The 16,752-nt window shown below is 41.0% G+C and overlaps 1 protein-coding gene across 1 annotated transcript in view; it reads left to right on the top strand.

Moving 5' to 3' along the window:
- Nucleotides 1-16,752, top strand: part of unc5ca (unc-5 netrin receptor Ca) — a 239,398-nt gene that overhangs the window by 138,792 nt on the left and 83,854 nt on the right. The window contains exons 3-4 of the mRNA XM_030060679.1: nt 93-236; nt 16,255-16,358. Coding sequence (XP_029916539.1) covers nt 93-236; nt 16,255-16,358 — 248 coding nt within the window. The remainder of the gene's footprint in view (nt 1-92; nt 237-16,254; nt 16,359-16,752) is intronic.

A 16,752-nucleotide genomic window follows, 5' to 3' on the forward strand; every position in this document is an offset into this window, starting at 1 on the left:
CACGTGGGCAGGCATACACACACACACCAAAACACATACATATGCACACATTTATTGCACACATGCTTAAGCTCTGCCTTTGGTCTCCACAGGTCTGGTGGTGAGAGAAGCCAGTATAGAAATCACACGGCAGCAGGTGGAGGAGCTGTTTGGTCCAGAAGATTACTGGTGTCAGTGTGTGGCCTGGAGCTCCGCTGGAACCACCAAGAGCCGCAAGGCACACGTCCGCATCGCATGTAAGTTCAAACAGTGCAGCAAAGCAAACATAAACCTGCATGCTTGTATTTGAGTGTGCGGATGAGTTCATGTGCACAACTTAATCCATCAGGCTAGGAGAATGAACTTCTTTAGTGTGAAATTCTGGGCTGTGTGCAATTCTAGGCTGTGACAATTTTAATACTGCAGAATTTGCCCTGAATCGTTGCATGTCTTCTTGCTATTACCAACACAATTTTTCTATTACCAGTGCCAAAATTATTAATTTAACTCTGCAACCAGGAGACACCTTTTACACTAACACATTTGGAACTACAGGTTTTAAGGGTACTTGCCATTATTGGGTTGCCAGTACACATAGTATATTTCGATATGGCAGAGTCACAAACCATACAACTACATGCGGCTCCATCCAATTTCTAGTCAAAGATATGGCTGCAGCTTTTACAGTCTTAATGCTGATTAGGCAGAAGAAGTTCAAAGTGGAAGTTTGAAAGTTACTCTGAGTAGTGATGGCCAGTGGCACTTTATGTTTACAGTTTTCCTTCACTACTTGAGTTCAAGATATAAGACAACCTGTGTGTTTTTTTTTTTTTTTTTTTTTTTGGTACTTTTGAAACAGCTTTTATGTTTCACTACATGCAGTGCATACTGGCAGAACTTTTCATCCTACAGCAAAATAAACAGAAGCTGTTTTTTGACTTTTGAAGAGGTTTGATGATATGATTTCTATAGCTCAGTGTTTTGAAAAACTCTTGGATGAAATACTCATAGTTTAGAGGAATACTTCACCCATAATGAAGAATTTTTGTATCAAGCACTCACTGTCTGCTGCCCTCAACCTTAGACAAAGAATGCTGGCATTCTTCTTGCCAGCATTCATAGTAAACTTATAAAAAGACAACTCATCTCTGATCCACTGGGGAAAAAAATTGGTTCCATAATTGTGCAATTTTCGAGCAGCAAAAAGCTATCAAAAGTTCAGTTTAAAAATCCCATCTTACGCTGTGTAATTCAAGTCTCTGGTATCCAGTTGTATGCTTCGTATTTCCCAAGTACACATATTTTTGTTCAAATCTTGCTGCAAAAATCACTTCCACAAAATCCTCTCATGCGCGATCATGAAGCGTGCGTGCACAAGTGCTTGCGTTTGACTGGACAAGCTGCTTGGATGGACACGCTTGTGCACACACATTTCATGACTGTGCATGGAAGGTTTTCTGGGGAAATACTGAACATACAACTGGTTACCAGAGATGGATTATACTGCATGACATTTTGCTGTTGTCAAATTGTGGAATTACCCAATTTCTTCCATTGGATTAGGGATGGCAAGTGTTTGTGGAGGTTGAAGGCAGCACACCTTGAGAGCTTGATACATAAACAAAAAAAAAAAAATGCATTATGGGTGAGGTATTCCTTTACGCTTTTGTAAAATGGGGTCATATGTATCAAATCAACACAAAATTACTGTAGTATTGAACTGAAATGAGAGGAACCTGCTACTTACAAGCCCTATTGATCCATCAGTATGCATGCTCAATATATACACACAAAGGCACCTGGATGCAGCCACACAAATAGCTAATGCTGGTCTCCTCTCTCTATCTCTCGATAAAAAAAGTTAAAAGTTTGCAAAGACACATTCACTCCCACTCTATCTCTTTCACACACACACACACACACACACACACACACACACACACACACACACACGCTCATGCACATGCACACGCCCTGTCAGCACCTCCACCCCGCTGGGTCCAGTCCCATGAAGAGAGCTTTAGCTTTATGTGAAAGACAGCAGAGTTTAGGGGGAGAAAATGGCTGACGGAGACAAAGATGGAGAGCTTAGAGAAGACAGATAGATGCTTCAGCACCAGCCTTTGATGTATGGATTTCACACTCAAACATACCACATGCACAAAGGTGTGTGTGTGCACACACGCACACACACTAGGCATGTAAACATGTTCACATATGCATGCACAGAGAAACACATGTACAAACAGTGTGCGCTGGTGTTGACAGTCTGCTAAAAAAAAAACCCCACAAAATCCACTCCTACAGTGAGAAAATCTATCGTAGGCTTTTAGTTGAAATTAGCACCCATTCATATCAACCAGCCCATTAACCAGTTACTTATTATTAAATCAAAAGGATGTGTCATCTATCATGTTATTTTGCTAATAGCTATGTCTGTATCTATTTTTCTCTCTTGCAGTTTGAAAGGTATGTAGTAATGAGACAGTGGGAATTTTAATAAAGAATATGACCCTCACAGAAAAAAAGAAAAAAAAATCTTGCAGGAATAAAACCTTAACCAGTTCTTGCCTTGTCTGATGCACGATGGGGGATTTTAGTATGCAGCGACTTAACTCCATAACCTTATTCTACCATCAGTGGCTTCCTGTTATGGTCTGGTGAAGAGTTTAATAACACAACAGGGAGTCTGATTATAAGGTCACCCAAAGAGCACAGACCAGAGCCAATATCACTCCAGCAGACAATGTACCGTGTAACACTGCATACACAGTGACGGAGTGGGGAAATGGTTGTAGGACTGTGATAGCCCGGCAATAGTTTGGGGGAACAGGCTCAATCCTATTTGAGTGATAGTCTCTTGACAGCTCTGCAGCAACTATGTGAGGGAGTTCAGATGTGTGATGGAAATCACCCAAAAAAAGCATTGTTTGTTCTTTCCACATAAGCCTCATATAACAGAATGGATTGTCCCTTCAAAGCCTCTTTCACTGGCCTGAGAATTGAACCCACTACAGTAGTTTTTCAAGCATCATTGCACTGGTCAATTCAGCCATATAAGACAACTGGGACTTGTCTATGAGTGCTCGGGTTATAGAGAGGTCAGCCAGAATGAAATATCAATAGCAAAACCAACACCACCTAGTTTACCTGGCTTACCTACAGTGTGGCTCTGGTTGACTGAACTCTCAACAGGGCAACTGGGAACTCTGATAGAGTCTATGCAAAAATGTGTGTTGAACAAACCGCAGACATCGACATATGAAATGGTATGACTCTAGCAGACAGTATCATTCTAGCAGACGTGCTCCCTGGAAAGCTTGTTCTCCCAGGCTGGTTGTATTGGCGCTGCTGAAAGAAATCCATTCTGGGATCCCCTGTTTTTGATGTCAAATTATTTTATTTGGCTGTAAATATTTTTTGCATCTGCACTTTTGTGCTTTTGTAGTTATTTATGAATGTATTTTTTATATATTTATAGGAATGCTAACATCATTTGAGTTTAGTTTAGCTTTGGCAAACAGTGATAAAACAGAACAAACTAGTAGAAAACTGTGAAAATATCACTATAAAAACACAAATAAGAGATGGAAATACAACAGCAAGTCAACAACAAAAGCAGTGCAGCCAAGATGATAAGCAAAGACACAACTGGATTACACAAAACAATCTACATGACAGCAGTGCAGCAGCAATTGGCCAGACTTCTGAGCCCAGCGTAACAGAGCAGACCACTGCGGGTGTCTACATTACCTTAGCTGTTGTGGCATGTGAGAGTGTTTGTCTGTCAGCGGAGAGTTAGTGACACAGTCAGAAATATCCCTCTAAGCCTCGCTAATAACATTCTCGGATGGAGCGGGCCCTCCTCGGGGTGCAGTGAAAGCTGGGTAATGTGCTGTTTTTGGCTTGACTTGGCGGGATGCATGCTGCAGATGCATACAAGCATACAGTATGTATGCACTGATTGGAGACGCTGGCAGCACAGAAATACACACACAAAAGGTCAGACTGGTCAGTGACTTACCTTCTTGACAGTACAGCTGACACATTACTCACAGAGACATGAAGGTAGGCCTGCTGAGTCTGTGCATGCGTGTGTCTGTACATGCATCACTGCATCTGGTCATCATGTGATAGCAGCTCATAGCAGGTCATCCCACATGGCAATCACAGTCCTAACTCATTGCACTTAATGCTGTGCCCTGCTCGCTTTTGCAGTATGTGCTTGTTTACATGCCCGAAACATTAAACATGCACCGTGAATTTTTTATTAGACCACTAGATTGCATCAAGAGCATCACAAAGTTTGGATGTGAACTCAGGCTCACAAAGCCACATTGCAGTACAGAGGCCAGCCCAGGACAAGTTTTGCTAAGCTCTGTGACTGCAGTTAAGGCCATGTCCACAGGGAGAAGGCTTTTCTTGAAAACACAATTTTATTTATCCTTTGAAGAAAAAAATAAACTGTCCACATGGAAGCATTTTCAAAGATATGTCTGTCCTCCTGAGAATGCAATACACCCAGCAGTCTTTGCAATAGAAGAATGTGCAAAGAAGCTGAGGAGTGACTGGGACCGTTAGTTGACATCGCAGAGAGCTATAAATGTAAGTGCAAATACAGTGAAAGTCTTAACAACATGTATAGAAAACAAAATGGAATGATAAAAACAAGGTGAGTCACTGATATGGACTGAGGAGGAGGTTGAGCTCCTCCTAAAAGTCACAGATGAATACAAGTTACTGAAAATAACCACATGATCAAAGTCACACCTACGTGAGGTCAGCGTCCCCGCTGTGAGCATGCACAAGCAAAGTCGCGCCTTCGACATCAGCCTTCCAAAATAGTCTCATTTTCACTTGTCCACACAAGAAAAGGAAAAAGGCATTTCATAATAAGTCCACTCTGGGAAGCGTTTTTCAAAAGTTTAGTTTTCAGCATGACATTTTTGTGTGGAAAGAAGGTCAAAATGGAAAGAAAAAGTTGTGTTTTTAAAAAAAATTGTCCCCGGGTGGACATAGTCTAAACCAACATCCACAAGGAGCTATGGAAGTTTTGCAGGTTTGCATGTTGATTCTTGTTTTATCACGCTTGTTATCATGATCTCTTTCTGACTGACAACATGGGCTTTTTGGCTTTTGCTCAAATTTTGGCAATAGCTTTTGGAGAAAAAGAGCAACTTGGCTGATCCATGCAAATTAGTATTAGTTTATATCATTATATCATTGTATTGTCTCAAAAGGTCTCAACAAAGCACACATTAGTTTTAGGATTGTTAATAGATTATGAAACTGCAAAGTGTAGGTTTAGTTTTCTTCCTGAAACGAATATGCATTATTTAAAAATTAACCTGTGCCTCTCCGAGTGGCCTTCTGGAAATATATATCTATATATGTAAATGGCTGCCAGTGTTCTCCTTGTAGTCACAGAATCAAAGGCAAATTGGCCTACAGTCTGTGCACCTTGTTTTCTGTATCAATTTCTGTACACATATACAGGATTTCATGCATGTAAGACCTCTGCAGGGCAGGGATGGAAGGATACTGATGGAGGATGGATACCTGTAAGGGGGCAGGAAAGGCAAAAGATATCAGGGTGTCACGCTGAGAGGAGAGAATAGAAACCCTGCCATGTGTTCTCTCTCTCCCTCTCTCGTTCCCTCTCTCTATTCATTTTTCATCCCTTTGTTTCTCAGACTCCCCTTCAAATCTCTCTCACTTTTCCATTATTCTTGTTCCTGCTGACTTTTTTCACACCCTCCGTCTTTCACTTTCTCTCTTCCGTTCTCTCTCTCCGTTACAACAGTGATTTTTCCTTTAACCATATCTGATTACGCCAGGCCCCCTCTTGCGATAACCTTTTACTTCAAATCGACCCAACCTCCTGACCTACCCTCCTTTCGGCTCCTATTTGTATCTGCTGTTGTGATTAAAATGCTTCCTGGCAGCTAGAGCTTACCGAGCAGAGTGTCTTTTCTACCGCACTGAGCAAGAGCAAGTCAGCGTTTCTCTCCTCCCCTTGTGTCTCCTCTTCCCACTTATTTTCTTATTTTCACATTCTTTGTCTTCTCCGCTTCTTGTTCTCTGTAAATTTGTCTATCATGCTTCGTTATTCATTGGTCTCTTTGCGTCTCTATTTTCTCTCTCTCTCTTCTTTTGTCTGACTCATTGTCATTCATTCTTTGGCATCTTTAAGATGATTTAAATAACTGTTGAATTAACAGTTGAAAGCAATGAGTAAATATGCAGTTTGTCGTTGAATAATGGCAATCAGTGTCTAGGCTATGAAAGTTGCAGGAAACACACACTTGCCAATCAGAGATATTAAATGGAGTGATTTGTGGTTACGTCGGAGCGGAGCACTTAAACTGTGAGTTATGGATGATGCAGGCATCTTGATTCAGTTGTTTATAAAGCAGCTGACACATACCGCACATAAACAGAAGCACCTGGTACACACAAACACACACACTCACTTAGTCATGCGCAGCATTGCAGGCACGTAGACAGAAGCAGGTCACACACACACACACACACACACACGTACACAAATGCACATGCAGTGTCAGTCATGCTCTTTGCCCCTGCAGCAGTCAGGTCAAGTCTTTCTCCTTCAATAGATTAGCAATATGTCAAGGTCACACACACACACAAATTTCAGACGATGGCAATTTGTTCTGCCACCTTCCACTGAGACGTGTGTATGCATAGCAATCACGAGTCCAGACATTCAGGGACACAGCAGCCCAGGCAGCTACTTCTGTGTCATTTGGAAAATGTCTCGGCTTTTCCTCCGTTTTGTTTTTGATGCAAATGTCCAGTATGTCACAAATGATTGATGATTTTATTCTGATGATGACATTTACCAATATATATGATATGATTTAGTATTGTTCTGTGCCATTTTAGGTGACCTTGTTTATAAAACTTTAGTGAAGGCCTGGGACACACCAATCCTACTCCAATGACTAGCACTGACTAGCACTGGCAGATCGCTTTGTTTTGCCTCATTATTTCCTGCTAAAAGTTGTTTATAAACACACAACAGCAAATGGCCATCATTCACACATGTTCTGTGCCTGTGTGAAAGGAAATGGTTCTCCATACCAGAAGGAAGTAGTGGTCTGTAAAAAGTAAACTGGAAACCATGGGATTACAGAAATGAAAAGAAACAGATGAGCGATAGCCCTTTATTTTCATGCAACCCTGAATCTGTTTACAAGTTTTCTTAATATGAGTTTTAACTTGCACTTGCATTTTCAATTGAGTTGTCTTTTTCTTCTGCTCATGGAACATTCTACTGGTTTGTACATCTAGCTCTTAGTCAGCACAGTGACAACACAACTGGATTTCCATTTTTCTTGTCGTGCCCTGATTTGCTTTGACTGAACAGTCAATCAAAAAGGTGTCTTGCACCGATGGCCTTTGCCACTGCTTTCAAACGCTGAATCAGCCAGTTATCATCTTGACGAGGGTCACTGATGAGGGCCATTGGTACGGGACACACCACACAAATGATGGGTTATCGTAGGCCACAGATGGCCCATAAAGCGCTGCTGGCCGACTGTTGACTTGCTGTGTCAGGGTCTTCCAACACTGATTACAATTATACTCATTAACACAGCATCATCACTTACAAACTTACATTGCAACATTATTCCAGTCATTTATGATCCCACCGCTTGAGTCACAAGGTAAAAGAACGTCTGGACCCTCTGGCAAGAAATGGCCCACTCAGCAGTTTAATTAATATATGTGCAGTGGGAACCAGTTATGAACCAGAAAGTGTCCCTGTATCCCTGGATAATATCGCCCTGGCAACAGTCACTGTGTCTCAGTGTCCCATTTACTGTCATTGGAGAAGCTCCAGTGCTTGTCTCTTGATGGCATCGTCAAGGGAGTCTTGTCTCTTTGGTTTGTAGCTTTGGAGGAGACTTCATCATGGTCACAAACACTGAGTAAACATTTTTACAATGAACAGCTGCAGTATATCTCTGTTTTTTGTGTGTGTGCACAAATGTGGAACTGTCTGTGGGGTTGTGTGTGTGCATGTGTGTGTGTGTGTGTGTTTGAGAGAGTGTGGTTATGATGTCTCACCACCCGTGTAAGCCACTGAGCTTTTTCCCAGATGTCAGGGACTGCTGCAGCGTACTCTGAAGTGTTGAAGTGGTAAGCCACTGTGTTGAATTGGTCAGCCAAATCTGAAGTTACTTTCTGAAGTCTAAGTATAATATTTATAATACAAGTCGTAAAGATTTCTAACCATATCATATACTTGATTGTATGATTATGTGTTAAAAATATGGTTCTCCATGAGGGATTTGGCTGTAATTATATACAGTCTTTAATGAGAAATAAAGAAGACTGACACAGGGACAAGTATCATTATTTTACTTTTTTAATATGTATTACTTTAATAAGGTCAGGTCAGTGAGATCATGATGAGGTCATATCAAAGTCTAGGCCTTTATCTGTGGCACTGTGGTCAGTAAGTAAATAAAAAAATGCTCAAGCTAACAGGTAACTGAATGTGCTAACATCAGGGTGATATCATTTTAAAAATAAATAAATAATTACATTCGCTCATTCACATAAACTGTTTTGGCTCTTTCATAAACCCCTATCATCAGTGATAAAGAACTCAATTCCATAACAGCAAACAGAGGTTTTTTTTTTTTTTTTTTTCCTATGGTGGGCTATCTTTACATATTTAATTATTTTTTTCTGTTTTTGTTTCCCCAAGTTCATTTTTACTCTGTTTTTACCTTAATTTGTGTTTAATCAGGATCAAAATAGTAATAACAAGGATGTCAAATAAGAAACATGGGGTCCAAACTTTTTCAAAAATGTTTCTGTTCCTTTTCTTTGCAGACCTCTGAGAACTAAACCCGCAAGCCATTTTAGGTCCAAATGTGTCATTTGACAAATCTGGAGTAATTATTATGCTCCAGAGAACTGGTGCCATGTCAGCGGATGGGGTTATTTACTTGTGCAAAACTTGACTCTAGATGGAAAGACCTTGTCTGATGTCTAGGACTGATCACAGGTTGTGAAGTGTTGAAATAACAGGGTGGAGAGTTTAGTGAGTGGACGGATAGGAAGGGAAAGACTCTCTAAAGTCACTTAGAGAAAATGACTTCCTATATAACCACAGAGAAAATGACTGCGACACTCAAGGTCGCCATCTGTCTTCATTTCTTCAGCTTTTGATGTTTTGGAGATTTACTGACATTTTAAGATGTATGATGTATGATCGAAGATGCTCCCCGCTCATGCAGAATTACAGCAAATTATATGGCCTTATGAAACAGTATATCAGTGTGAGCTGGTTATTGATTTGCATGTTTTAATTTTAACTGAATGGTCTCATGGTCTTTTTGGAAAAAAAAAAAAAAAAAAAAAAAAATCAAAACATGCTGCATAAACTCAAGTTCATGGTCATCAAATGCATGATCACCAGAGTCTGTGTGTGCCATTTTGAGGCAATGGGCATGTGCATATTTGAGTATCCAATCATTATGTGAGTCAGTCTCCTTCAGGGACGTTTCAGTATCACAACATTTAATGACTTCCTTATCAAGGAGCACAAGCGGAAAGCATTCACTGTTTTACACCAATGTACTTTACTTTCATTACAGACCTGTCTATCTATCTATCTATCTATCTATCTATCTATCTATCTATCTATCTATCTATCTATCTATAATCCCCCCATGCTTTTTATTGGACATTACCTTACACTCTTGTGTACTTCATCATTTGCATCATTTTGTTCTCTCTGACACAAAAGCTTGTTTCCACTGCGTACCATCGCACAGGAAATTGGATGTCCAAATTATTCTCCCTGAGACTAAAGGAGAGTATTTTCCATGTTATTTTCCTCCCAAGCATCTCAGTTTGGTCTTTATTGCCTGAGCAGTTCCACCAGGGGAAACCGTTATGATTTGGCATGGGTAGCATGCAGTCAGAGACACCCATTTTGGATAATTGCTCTGAAATGTGCTTATGTAGAGGTGCCTGAGGCAACAAACTAACCACAAACATAATAACAGTTTTAGTTGAGCAGTGGAAGAAGTAGTTTTAGGCAGAGCGGGAAGGAGGCGGAGAGCAAGGGCAGGAGGGAGAGGAGGAGGCGACGACACTGGGCTGAGAGAGAGAGAGAAGGAGAAAGATGGAAGAGTTTATGCGGGAAAAGGTCATTATGCATTGTGCGTAGATTTCTGTGTTGGAGCATTTAATTGTTTCATTTTCTGCAGGTAATTTGCATTGAAGTACACTTTACAAATGTTACCCGTGTATTTTTTAGTCTCCCCGTGGGTCTAAAAAGTTGTTTGGCGAATGTATCTGTGTTTCAGTTATACAATGCCGGATAATATGATTTGCAGTTTGGGAGTGAAGTGGGGTCACTGAATTGTTATGACACAGCTGTCCGTCCTCTTCTGTGCACATATTTCCCATGGGCACATATACACACCACATGCACGCACACCTACCTTCCATTGATGTGAACACACACACACACAGTCTCATGGTCTCAGGGACACGATGTCACATTCTCCCTCTCTGTGTGTACACGTACACACACACACTCACACACACGCACTGGCTGCCAAACTGGCTAAATTGTCTCTGTCATAGTCCCCTAAGCCTAGCAGTGTGTGTGTATGCACGTGTCTGGGAGTGTGTGTCTCTGTGTGTGTGTTTTTCTTTTCATCCCTCGAGCAGTTTGCTTTAATCTCCTTTAATTTCATTCTCAATCTTTATGGAAATCAACTCTCACAGCCAACTCTTCATTTCACCATCTCCCTTACTAATTAACACCAGGAAATTGTTCCTAGAATTGGCTGGCATGAGAGGAGTGTGTCTCATCCCTCAATCACTTTCTCATTCGCTCTATGTGTCTGCAATTGTGTTTTGTATGCATACGCAGTTACGTGTGTGTGTGTGTGTGTGTGTGCGTGTGTTTGTCTCAGGATGCCTTGCTTCCTGTCTCAGTCTGTGTGTTTTTCTGTCCGTCTGCATCTCTCCCACTGTCTCTCTGTGTCTACCCATGTCTGTGTGTCTCACTGTGTTTGTGTGTATATGTGTGGGTAGCCATGTGGTGGATTTAGGGCTAAAGCTTTGGGTGATTACTCCCATAATGAACCATCATGCTCTGTTCAGGCTGTCATCCCCCACAGGGACCGAGTTTATTATGAAGTTATCATTCAGCCTCAGTGATACTCTGTGTCCTCAAATCACTTTCGTAAGCAATATAGCTCCATATACAGAATCTGATAATGAGTAGATTTATATTGCATACAGTTAAACCTTTTATCTGAACCAGTTGGGAGGGGAAGTTGTTCTGGAGAATGTACTGTAGTGTTTGGGAATCTGAAAGGCTTTGTCAGCGGTGTATCACCAGAAAGCAGAATGCATGATGATATTAAAGGCTTAGATCACTTAAGGTCATGCGTTTGGCAGACCGCGTATCTGTGTTTGCAAATTCGCTAATGTGGGAGTTCTGTTTTATAGACCGGATTGAAAGTTTAAATGCTTTGGTAATCCAGACACATTTTCTCCCTCTCCTAGTCTTTTTAAGTACGATTTCTGGCTCGATAAAAAAGACAACAATCAAAGCCGGACTGATGGTTGGGAAATTTGATGGATTGCTATTTGGATGGCGGAGAAATAAGGCAGATAAATAGGCATGATATGAGTAGGGCTCACTGACAGAGTCAAAGCAAGTACTTGTATTGGATGGTTTGATGTAGATAGCGAGGTGGATATAAAAAAAGACTTTGATAGCTAAAGACTTAACAGGTGGTTGTGGTACTAAGAAAATGTAAGGTGTTCTTACTGTGTGCTGCGTTTCTTTCCCTCCTTGAGCCCATGATCACACAGGACACACCTTTTTCTGTTCAAAGCCAAGGCACACCTGTGAGCGGTGCTTGTAAACACAGAGCAAGAGCGCACAGTGCAAGGAGCATGACATCTTTCGTGTAACAGTTTTGTCACAAACCGTCTAAGCTGCCGGTGATAGTCTTGCTGAAAATAAAAGCGGACAAGAAATAGCTGGCAATCGCTCTGCATTTGCTTGAAGAAGAGGATTAATAGCCTTTTCTAGAGGTGGGATGTAGTTAAACTTGACATATGAAAACCTATGCCGTTCCAGGTGCTACTGAGGCAATGATGTAATGCAGTTAAAGTACAAACATGTTCAACTTGAGGCATCCAGAAGTGTCTGATAAACATGCTGTATACAAACACAAGGAGCATTGGCTGGAAGAGAGGGGCAGCTGCTGTGACAAAACCGATGAGGATAATTTAAAAAAAAGGATGCAGCCACATTCAAAACTTTGTCCAATGTGATCATGGCCGTACTCCTCCTGTCTCCCTCTCATACATCTGCCCCTTATCTGTTGTCCCAACTTCTACTTTCCTTCTCTCTGTCCCCCCTTCCTCACATCATCCGTCTTCCTCCCTCTGTTTCTCTCTGCCACCTTCTCTGTCTCAGGTAGCTATTGTTAGGTGACTATGCTGATGAAATACCCAGAGAGTGACTTTGAGTCAACAGGTTCAGCATTAAAAAACGGTCCATCTAATGTGTATGTGTGTGTGTATGTGTGTGAGTGTGAGTGTGTATACTGCAGCTGACGGATAAGGTGATTAAGAGTACACCTGGGAACCAGGAGTGTAAAAGGACACAAGGGTACACACACGCACACACACACACACACTGCCCTCTTATGAGAGTTTCTGTATGTTTTAGAAAACTAGAGGACAGAGCATAGAGGATGGTCTGCCATTGCTGCAGCCACCCTTCAGAAACTCTACAAAGTGAAAAAGTAGTAGAGAAACGTCCCAAGTAGAAATGTCCCAGAGATAGAATCAGTAAAATACTGCTGATATTGCGCTGCGGTGCGTTGGCTTCTAGATATTACTTTGAAACACACCGGACCATTAAGTTACTAATGATGAAATTACTTCCATATGCATCAAGGACCTGGCAGCAGCATTCCCCACCAAACAGAGGCAGACATAAACCCTGTGTCTGCTGTTTTGTAATCCAGAGCTTGCAACAATGTGTGAACAATAATGTAACCTTTGGTAGGATGGATATTCAACTACTGAATAATGACACTTAGAAAAGAGAGAGAGGACAGGATAATCAAAATATCAAGTGTATCTTAATGATGTAGTCTGTATGTATCAGCTGACAACATCATAGTTTTGATACAGTAAGACTGTAAGACTGATGAAGACCTGTGGTTGATAACACTTGAATTTTTAATTTATCATAGATATGGCATTTTTAGTGAATGTTGTCCCTTTCCTTTCCCACATAAAAGCGCCTGAGCATTATGCCAGATTCATTTGCCGCCTCTTTATCGCTGAACAACTCATTCAAGAGAACCTTGTGATCATTTGGAGTTCCATTAATATCAATAATATCTGAGAAAACTGTCTTGTCCTTGTCATAGTAACTCAAAGTCTATTTTAGACATACATCTTGGAGTTTAAAAAAAAAAGTTTTTTTTTTTTTTTTTTGGCAATTTCTTCACTCAGAAGCCAAGTTTGACTGTGAAATGTTTCTGAAATACTAGCTTAGATGCAACATTCATTAGTGTTTGCAAGGAGAACCTCAGTCCCCAAATCAGAAAGGCAAACAGCAGAAAGTGCTTCTTCAGGTGTGTTGTCAGTGTGAGGCAGCAGCATGAGCCATCAACCCTACTTGGTCCTGCTTGTTAATTCTTTGATCACAGCCGCTATCAAAGCACGGTACAGGTCTGTGACTCTCATGCATACACAAACATATGCATGTACATACATGCTCATGCCCAAAGACATACACGTGCACACATACTGTGTACAGACATGCACACGTGAAAATGCATCATCTCTCTCTCTCTCTGTCTCTCTCTCTTTCTCTCTCTCTCTCTCTCACACACACACACACACACACAGACTTTCCACCTGCCATGTATTGTATGAATATCTACATCTGAATTAGTATTTGTTTGTGTATCAAGGTCTGTGTGTGTGAGACACATTGAGTGTGTATGGACGGTTTGTGATCTGTTTTTTCCTCACAGCCTCTCAGTGCTCTACAGCTGCAGATTGCGAACACAAAAGTGTGCCTGCAAACTGCCCTCATTATTCATTCAAATTCTGTTTCACACCTTTATGTTTGCAGTAGTTTGCAGGTCCTTCTATCCAAACCTTCATCGCTAAATCTGTCCCTGGTAGTTTGGAGAAATTTGAATCCAAAACCGTAGGTTTATTTACATTCAGGAGATTTTGGAAAATATTTTTTTCCCTCTCTCTTTCCTCTCTTTTCCCCATTCACTCACTACATATGTTGTTTTTTTTTAGAAATCCATCAGAACCCCTGATCAGCTCCATAAATAAAGTCACCCGCTAAGTCCTGCAACATTACCACCCTGCTCAGGTTACAGTTAATTTATAGCCTCTTCTGTGGCATGCTAATTGTTTTAACATATGTTAAGCTCAGCTCTCCATTACAGGGATACATGTAAGCATATATATATATATATATATATATATATATATATATATATATATATAAAGTTCACACACAGCAATGAATTAACAGTTGGATTGAACACAAGAAGAGAGGATGGGAGTGAAAGACAAGACAGAGTCATATAAAACATTTCAGTGATACACAGAGAGGGACTGGGAAAAGTTTCTTCCCAAGAACAGTAGAGAGTGAAAAAAAAGAAAAAAAAAAGAGTCAGATAGGGTAGAGAAAAAAAAATCAAGTAAAAAGAGTTACAGAAGCGGGACGAAAAACCTGCGACAGCTGAAGAGCTGCTGGCCTCTCTGAAGTCTTTGAGTGAATAATAATCTTTCTGCAGAGGATATGGATGAGGTGGCTGGCAGATTACAGGAGAGGAGAGACAGAAACAAAGACAGAGAATTTTGGAAATACAGATACAGTAGATTAAGAGAAAAACTGAACAAGGTGGGCAATCAGATCAGAGAACAAATGTCCTTGCATGTATCCTTTCATCCATGTATCCATCCACATGGGTTTTATATTCACCTCTGTTTCCTTTACTGCCTTCTCTCTACCTCCTCTTCTTCTATTCTTAGCCAAACCACAAGCTAATTGTCTTTAAGTCGGCTACTGCTGGCACGGCTAGCTCCCTTTTTTTCCCAAAATGAAAACAGCTGAACGAGTCCCCTCTCTGAAATGTTCTGTGAAAGAAATCGCGGTGCATTCTTTCCTGCTTTGTAATGCTGTCATTTATCACAGCATGTGGACCATTAGTGTGAATCATTTATTGTCTTTGGCCTGCTTGAGTTCTCAGATCTCTGGCAAGTCTATCTAGAATAAAAGGAAGGTAAAATATTGGGCATACTGATTGAGGGACAGACATGCAACAAAGCAGTCTCTGTTTAGGGTACAAAGCAGCAAAAGCACCTAAAAGCATTCTTAGTGAATAGTAAGCCTGAGCCAGCGGTTTCTGTGGTTTTGTCTGTGTGAAAGTGTGTGTGTGTGTGTGTGTGTATGTGTGTGCGTGTATTAGATAACAGTTAAGCATATACTGCTAAGTGTTTTTCCTTGTTGTGTACATTTCTAAACTGACAGGAGAGTGGGAGAAGCCAATATATGCATGACTGACTTTAACCACCAACTCCATAATTACTGTGTCATTGTCACCTCGGAAATGAGGGCTGAATCATTCAAACAGGGCCCCAAGCATAGCTTAATGCACAATGACAAGGCGCCATCCTCAAAATGGCCTCCATAAATGTAGACTCACAGGGTGTTCTTTCCAAAATGGCCACCCACACACCTCCGGTTTGCCTGGCATTTTGTCTCCTTTGTTATTATTGTCTATATTGTTGTCACGGTGTGGTATTTGCCAGTGTCTTCCTGCTTATAAATGGAATGAATTAAATACCAATAATCACAAAGGTTGCTTATTTCCCCTAAGATCAGACTTCTGTGTCATACTGGTGACAGGAGATGGCAGAAAGTGTGTTTGAGAACCACAGCTTGTAAGAATCAGTCAAACATATTGCACTCATCATACTCTCAGAGTTATTGCTCATTCTCTATTGTCTCAGTTTACACTTGTGGCTTTTCCACTTTGTCGACTTGATCAAAGAAGACTCCCACAAGTTATCATGGAGGTCAAGTGCAGCAAGTGCAAAATTTCCAACAAAACTTGTCAAAATGACAAACTTTGTGGCATCTGGTGCACAAGATAATCTGTCTGCTGTAAATCATTAAACCTCCTGCCTGTCTTTGTGTTTCTTCCCCAGACCTGAAGAAGTCGTTTGAGCAGGAACCCCTGGGAAAGGAAGTGTCTTTGGAGCAAGAAGTGCTGTTACAGTGTCGTCCTCCGGAGGGCATACCAGCTGCTGAGGTAAGTTCAGCGCAAACGTTAACCTCCACCTGACATGAATAGACAGAAAGATGTGAAGCAGAGAGAGAGAGAGGATCGCTAAAACAGAGTGAGGGAGTGACTGAGACTGAGGCGAGAGAATAAAGAGAACAGAGAATTCACAAAAGTGAATGTAAAAATGGAAATGATCAAGTGGAAATAACTTGAAAGTGCCACCGAATACTCAGTTATTACAGATGTGACGCTTTTTGAAATTGCCTGTAACTGTGAATGATAGACAGCAGAATGGTGTGCTCTGATCAGCACATGTTCTCTTCTGCAGTCTGTTCTACACAGATTTGATGTTGTACTGGGTATACAGTACATTTATCCTGACCCCCTTGACAAATGTGTGGTTAAACAGCGAGTTGTACCC

The sequence above is a fragment of the Myripristis murdjan genome, chromosome 9, assembly GCF_902150065.1.
Source record: "Myripristis murdjan chromosome 9, fMyrMur1.1, whole genome shotgun sequence".
Taxonomy (NCBI): domain Eukaryota; kingdom Metazoa; phylum Chordata; class Actinopteri; order Holocentriformes; family Holocentridae; genus Myripristis; species Myripristis murdjan.